The 7,705-nt window shown below is 35.3% G+C and overlaps 1 protein-coding gene across 1 annotated transcript; it reads left to right on the forward strand.

Moving 5' to 3' along the window:
- Positions 1–5,370: 5,370 nt before the first annotated feature.
- LOC135082376 (putative nuclease HARBI1) lies at positions 5,371–6,886 on the forward strand. Its single transcript, XM_063977173.1, has 5 exons — positions 5,371–5,651; positions 5,722–6,003; positions 6,158–6,545; positions 6,626–6,759; positions 6,849–6,886. Exons 1-4 carry the CDS (start codon positions 5,397–5,399, stop codon positions 6,754–6,756), a joined length of 1,056 nt encoding a protein of 351 aa, XP_063833243.1. The 5' UTR covers positions 5,371–5,396; the 3' UTR covers positions 6,757–6,759; positions 6,849–6,886.
- Positions 6,887–7,705: the final 819 nt, after the last annotated feature.

Here is a 7,705-nt window from a genome sequence, read left to right on the forward strand (position 1 = left end):
TTTATGACAATTTGTGATAAACTAAATTTCACGGGGGGAAGCCGCGGGCAAAAGCTAGTGTAAATATAAATAAAATGTAGTACAATTACAATTTCCCTATGAAGACATGATACCTAATGGATTGTATTTTATTTAAAAAATTAAACTACATAGTAGGTACGTTAATATTTTTGTAAATAAGGTTCATCTTTAAAATAAGGTTACTCTTCTTCATTATCAAAACACTCGCCATTTGCAGAATTTTTGAAAACGGAAATTAAAAACGCAAAAGAAATACACGCGTACCTACTACGCGTCGCGTACCTACTCCACCTTACAAAACATATTATTTTACGCAGTGTCTTTTTTTTATGATCCTGTGGGATTTTAAATTATTTTGTAACTTATAATGAAGTTGCACCTTTATGTTGGAATACGCACTCGCTTTGAATCGCGATCGGTGCCGGGGGTTTATTTAGCCGCTATTTGCGGCATGCGGTGCCGAAGTTAAATAGATAAAGAGTTGCATAATTAATTATCGCGAATGTGATCGATGAAGTGTTACGGACATAGAGATAAAAAATGGAATGTAAAAGTTATCAAGAACTGAGAATCGATGTGTCAGAGACACATTGCAAAAAAATTAGATTTTTTGAAGATTGATTTTGTCGGGAATCCTAAAATGTAGCCATAGCCACGTATTGTATACCGCTCTGAAATAAAAACATAATTTAATATCACTGAAAATAGTTCTTCTATTCAATTCCATTCAGAATCTCTCCTACTAGCTGAAAACAACTTTACCTTTGACAAATTCTTATCGCCTTCAGTTCATCTGTGGCTACGATTTGTATTTATCCTTTTCATTTCCTAATAACTGATTTAATTAATGCTTGCCAAGTTTGTACCATGATATATGCTTTGAATAAATGCTCAAAGGAAACATGAAACTGTTTAAAATTAGAGAAATAAAGAAGTACCTACCTTAGTTAATTGAATTTTTTAAATAACATCTGAAAAAATAACTTATTTCACCCGGTGTATTATTAGGTATATTATCTTATTTCAAAAAGCCTTGCGTATTAATTTTTAAGCTTTTATACTCCGCGCTGTATAGCAGGCCACGCCCCTTATATCTTTTGTATTTGTATAACGAGAACCTTACGCTTAGAGCTTTTACGTTAAGAAATATTGTTATTTTTTTCTTTCCATTCGCATATTACTAAACATCGTGTAAGTTTACCTACTGTAAAATATTTGATGTAAGTACAATAATATACAATATGTCTAACAAATGATGTCGAACGGTCCCAAAAATATTTTATTCCTTTTTTACATATTATTCACTTATTATGCGAAAAATATTTGTTGGCATGTAAATCGATGGGAATGATGAGTACAAAATAAAATGCTTTCTTTAGTTATTTAATTTTTAGCGTTAAGAGTCGCATCTCAAACTAATTTGAAAATTATAAATAACTTGAAAAAATCGAACTGCCTAAGGCGGGAATTGAACCCACGACCTTCCGCTTGCCGGGCGACTGCTCTTCCAACTGAGCTACTTAGACACTGGATGAACCCGTCGAAATTTTCAAGTGTAATACGCTGTTACGGCCAGCGTTTGTTTCATCAATGTTAAGTATACCTACCCTACATCGTGGGTTCAATTCCCGCCTTAGGCAATTCGATTTTTTCAAGTTATTTATAATTTTCAAATTAGTTTGAGATGCGACTCTTAACGCTAAAAATTAAATAACTATGTAAAAGAGCTGTTTTATCTTAACTGACAGTTAAATATTTGCAACAATATTTCTGTTAGATGTAGGGTAGGTATACTCAACATTGATGAAACAAACGCTGGCCGTAACAGCGTATTACACTTGAAAATTTCGACGGGTTCATCCAGTGTCTAAGTAGCTCAGTTGGAAGAGCAGTCGCCCGGCAAGCGGAAGGTCCTGGGTTCAATTCCCGCCTTAGGCAGTTCGATTTTTTCAAGTAATTTATAATTTTCAAAAAAAAAAATGCTTTCTGCTAAAGACGGACTGAAAGGTGAACATTGTGATGCGACAGTTCGATTAAAGTTGCTAGAAAGTAATGTATGGAAAATTATTACAGATTGAGCTCTGTGGCATGAATCAGATGAGGGATGAGGGCTATTTATTGGATCTAAACATTTATGTACATGTTAAATGGTAGGCAGGGCCTAAAAGATAAGGTGACATGTAAAGTGCCCCATATGGGTTACCTTTTCTTTTTTATTATTTACTATACAGGGTGTTAGGTAAATGGGTATATGAGCCGACACTAGCCCATGTTAACATGAGCATATAAATGGTATGGTGAGGTCAGAAATTTGATATCATCATTTTATTTTTTTTAATTTTCATACAAAATAAATTTTATAAAATCCGATTTGTACGAAAAATAAAATAATTAAAATGAAGATATCAATTTTCTGACTTCACTATACCATTTATATGACCATGTTAACATAGGCTAGTGTCGGCTCATATACCCATTTACCTAACACCCTGTATTTTGTCGTTCATAAGCCACTTGTGATGTAAACTGAATAAATTTTGATTTTGATTTTGAAATAACCTTGTGGTAGTGGTGGACGTCATTTGGCTGAAAAAAGAAAAGAAAGAAGTGGTTACAAGTGGGTGTGTAGGTATTTATCTGTAAATAATTAAAAACAACAAATCGGGAGGTACGAATGTTGGCTGTAAACACAACCTAATGTATTAGAACGCCTTAAGCCATGACCCCACCGGGACGCGAACCCGCTCGCTACTCCGCCGCAACAGACGCCATAATGGAAGCACCGTAATAGCGGAACATGACATGACGGGGACGTATCTATTTATACTCCCTTACATTATCTCTACCTCCTCAGATATTGAAGATTTTACTAAATAAACTGTTCTTAGAAATAACACCCGCTACGTCAGCGTGACGTCATATCGTTCGATTCTGTGTTAGAGTGGGAAGGCGCGAGAAACCGGCCGCCGGCGCACCGCGACACTTTGCTCGAGCGCTAGGCTGTGACGGACGTTCTCTCGGTTCAGGGACTGTGATATTTGTGACCTAGATCATTATTTCTGGCATAGGCATATTTCTTTGTTACGTTAATTTGATTTGTGGAATTATTGTTTTCGGTTATTTAATAAATCGATATTTGCTGGTGCCGCTCATTAATTTTAAAAAAGCACTCTCACCTCTGATCCTTAAGACTGTTATAACAACGCTTAGTACAAAGACTGCCGCTTGACCGCGCGAAACACTAGGCCACTGAGGCAAAGTAACCGCAAACACGAGCGTCTCCAGTCGCAGTTTGTTTTTCGTCGCGTGAGCTCACACAATGCCCGAGTTTGCTTCGTTTTGCTCGCGCAAGGCGAACTCTCTTCGCAACGTACACGATGTCGGGAGACGTAACTGGTCAATATGTGGGATTGGAAGCATTGTCTGGATTTAAAAAGATAGATTACGGTAGTAAAAACATGTTTGGATACAAATGTAAAGCAATTGAGTTTGTTTCTGGCAAGCCCGTACTTGTATCTGCACAATGTAACCTCACTAAAGCGTCATTGGCTCCAGTCCTGAAACCTTGCTTCGCTGAAGCTTCTTTGTATACTGAAGTTGACTCGGGAAGGACAGGTCACACTTTTGCATTAGGTATGCCAATGAACCATGAAGCCTCATTTGCGTATAATTAATACGTATTGCGTAATTTATATTTGTTTTTTTTTAATCACATTATTCGTATTTTTCAACTCCCTACTACAACAGCTACTTGTATTGTACTTATTTAAACTCACCTACGTACTACAACAAGGATAAAACATTCAACACCTACCGTATGTGAGTATGCTGTGGCGGAGCATTTGTCTTCCGTCGCGTAAACTCGCACAATGGTCAAAGTCTGCGTCTTTTTTGTGAGCTGAGCGAAAGCGCTTTGTGTCGACACTCGGGAGAAACGGTGGGTCTGTCGGTTTGGACATATCGTACAGCCGTTATATCACAACGAAAATGTAAGACGTCATGAATGATGAACGATTTAATGTAAAATTGAAAGGTGTTTTTTAATAATTCAGCATAAAAATGCCGAGGACATATTATTAGTTGTGTTTTAGTTCATAGATACAATTTGATTTAAAACACAATTACTAATTATGAAGTAAATTAACTAAAGAGGAAATATCAAGATTTTAATTGCTACACATGTAACAGCCGCGGCAAATATCACTATTATGCTTGGTTTTCGAATACTTATTTGAAATAACAGTCATATAGAATTCTTACAGAATTATCCACTGTAAAGACACACGTAAACATGACAAGCTGTTGAAGTTTAAGTTTCTAACGAAGATTATTATTACACTTTGACGATAAAATCCTTCGTCTAAGAAACACTTCCAAGTTATTAAAATTGTTCTGATCAAAGTAGTGCAAAATAATAAAGTAAAATAATGCCTTGAATATTATGTAAGCTTTCTTTAACACACTAAAATTATTTGTCTTGTAGAACGTGTACTAGAGGCACTTAAGATACGTTTTGTGTCTTATTCAAAGGACCCAATAAAAAGCTTCGTCATTTCTACTGGAGTACTAACAAGCAAATTATTATTATACTTATACCTACGAAGCCTTATTACATTCGAGGGCGAACTAGAAGGCGGTGGGAACACATGTGAATGAACAAAAGAAGGTCTACTCCACAATGTCATTTAAATGATACGTCTCCATCTATCTCCCTTACTCATCATAGATATTCAGAAAGAGAGAGAGAAGGACTGAGTCAATTATAAGGAAGTCGTTTTACAGAGCAGACCCCAGAGGGCGCCTTCCACGTGTCACTCAATAAATCACAGCCGAGTTCGTCTGGCACTCGTACGAGGTGAACCTGACGGCATCGAGTGCTCATAAGCTCCCCATATTAGATTAAAACCGTATTCGTTTACCGATTTCGTTTTCCAGTCTCATTAGTTTAAAAATATATTAAGTACGCAAGAAAGGAAGATTCGGTATTTATCTCTGTGATTATTCACTAAAATGATTTGATTGTGCTTAGTTAAATACTTACTGCCTGGCCGTAAAGGCCAAGATTAGTCTAGTGTCGATTCAAGTAACAAACTACAAGTAAGAATAACTAACGGTCTTATTCATAATCATTTTTCACATTTTATCAAATGCTTATTAGAGGTTTATAAAACGTTTGATAAAAATTGTTATTCATAATCGTCATTTAGCGCTAAAATCCTCTTATAACTGTGTGATAAGTTATCGAGAGCTCGGGCCTTGTTTAAAGCTCTAATAAACCTATTTTAACCTAACTTTTATAAATGTCATTTCATATGAATGTCACTTCGTTGGTTTATTTATTCAAAATATCCTTGCTGTGATCCTTGCTTGTGAAAATGAATGCTATAAATGCAATTGTGCATTTAGCCAATAATGCCGACCCAGCGCGACGTAGAAAGCTCTACCGCCAACGAAGCAACCCATTCGATTTGCGGGACCTAAATTTTAAAATAAAATATAGGTTCAATAAGGACACAGTGCGCACCATCATAGATTTGGTGGAAGATGATCTGGTTCAGAGCGCTAGAGGTGGTGGCACGTGTCCTGAACTGCAAGTTTTAGTGGCCATAAGATGTTGGGGACGTCGTGAGGTAAGCACAAAAAAGTGTTTTATTTTATCCCTTTGTCGTGGCTGCTATAATTATTTTCATACATTTTCAGGTACAAGATGATGCTGGTGACCTCCATGGCCTAAGTCAGCCGACAGTGAGCCGGATATGCGCCAGAGTCGCGCATGCAATCGCGAATAAGGCAAATTCCTTCATCAAAATGCCTATCACTATAGGAGAGCAGGAAAGAATTAGTGCCAAATTTAGAGCAATTAAAAATTTTCCTGGGGTGATAGGAGCCATAGATTGCACCCACATTAAAATTAAAAAAACCGGAGGTGACATGGCCCAGTACTATATTAATAGAAAAGGCTATTATTCCCTGAATGTTCAGGTAAAATATATTTTGATTTTATACAGTTTACAACAGAGAAAGATTTGTTTTAATAATGTCTATAATTTTTACTTTGTATGATCTAAATTTTAGCAACATTCAACACTATATTATTGGATGGATTACCTACAGGATACTGTTTTTTTTATTTTAGGTTGTCTGTGATGCTGACCTCAAAATAATGGATATAGTGGCTAGATGGCGAGGCAGTACACATGACAGTCGAATTTTTATGGAGAGCAATATAAAACAACGATTTGAGGATAGGCAGTTTAGAGGACGCCTTATTGGCGATTCGGGCTACCCTCTTCTGCCATATCTATTTACACCTATTTTAAGGCCTAGTCGTCCAGAAGAAGAAGCATACAATAATGCTCACATCTCAACTAGGAACACTGTTGAAAGGTGTTTTGGGGTGTGGAAGCAGCGGTTCCAATGCCTACTCCATGGCTTACCAGTAAGCCTCCAAAATGGAAAAGCTGTGATCATAGCATTGGCTGTATTACATAATATAGCCATTGATATGAATGACACATTGTTAGGTAAATGTTATCAATTTGACTGTACATAAGGAATACAAATCTTTATGACAAAATGTTGACAAATTCATAATATTTTTCAGAACAACATATGGAGCAGGTCCCTGTAACTCCGCAACTTTCGACGGAGAACAGTGTTCACGACAACCGACCTTCATTGTTGAGGCGTAGGTCGCAGTTGATACTACAAAATTTTATAAATCAACATTTTTGAATGGTACTAAAATACATTTTGATAAATTCCAACGATTTACTTTTATGTAATGTCATTTGAGTTCATGAAAATGTTGTATTTTAATTTTTCAGATACTGTTCCTGGCATCTTAATGAAAATAAAAAGAATATTTGATTGAAAAATACCTGTATTTAAATTTTCAGTCCAATTTGTTACTATCACAAAAACAAAACCTGTAGTTCTCTTTAAAAAAGCAATTATTCTGCAAAAATTCAAAACAAATTACTTTATATCACTAATTTAAGTACAATTAGTTTCAACAAACTTACTTATTAAAAATCACAGTTCAATTCTTTAAAACAAAGAAATTGCTTAAGTATAAACGTTTCTATTCGGAGGTTATCAACCTTCTACATTTAAAACAAAATAACCATAATTTACACTATTATTATAAAGGCGAATGTTTGTGACTAGGCATATGTGTATTTACTTTATATCACTAATTTAAGTACAATTATTAAACTTACTTACTAAAAATCACAGTTCAATTCTTATAAACAAATAAATTGCTAAAACAGATAGATTATATAGTCTCGAATAACATATAGGCTTCTTTTTATCCTGGAAAAATGCACAGATCCTGTAGGTTACAGAAATAGTAGTCTACGCAGGCGGAGTCGTGGGCAACAGCTAGTTAATAGTAATCTCAAACTCTTATTAAGTTATGACTAGTAAACATATTCATAGCCGTCTAAATATATTGCAGAAACACAATCAAAATGCGGATTGGAACTGCATAAAATACAAATTAAAAACAAACAGAAGTAAGGGAGGAACTAACTTATTATTTAGAATCTGTTAGTACTTGAAAAACTTTAACATCAAAAGACTTATTATTCTTTATTAATGTGAGTGTAATATTTAAGTTTTTCCTGTAATAATTGATGCTCAAGATCCAAGTTTCTCCCTTTCTTCCGTTCGTTTTCCA

This window comes from Ostrinia nubilalis, chromosome 21, assembly GCF_963855985.1.
Source record: "Ostrinia nubilalis chromosome 21, ilOstNubi1.1, whole genome shotgun sequence".
NCBI lineage: Eukaryota > Metazoa > Arthropoda > Insecta > Lepidoptera > Crambidae > Ostrinia > Ostrinia nubilalis.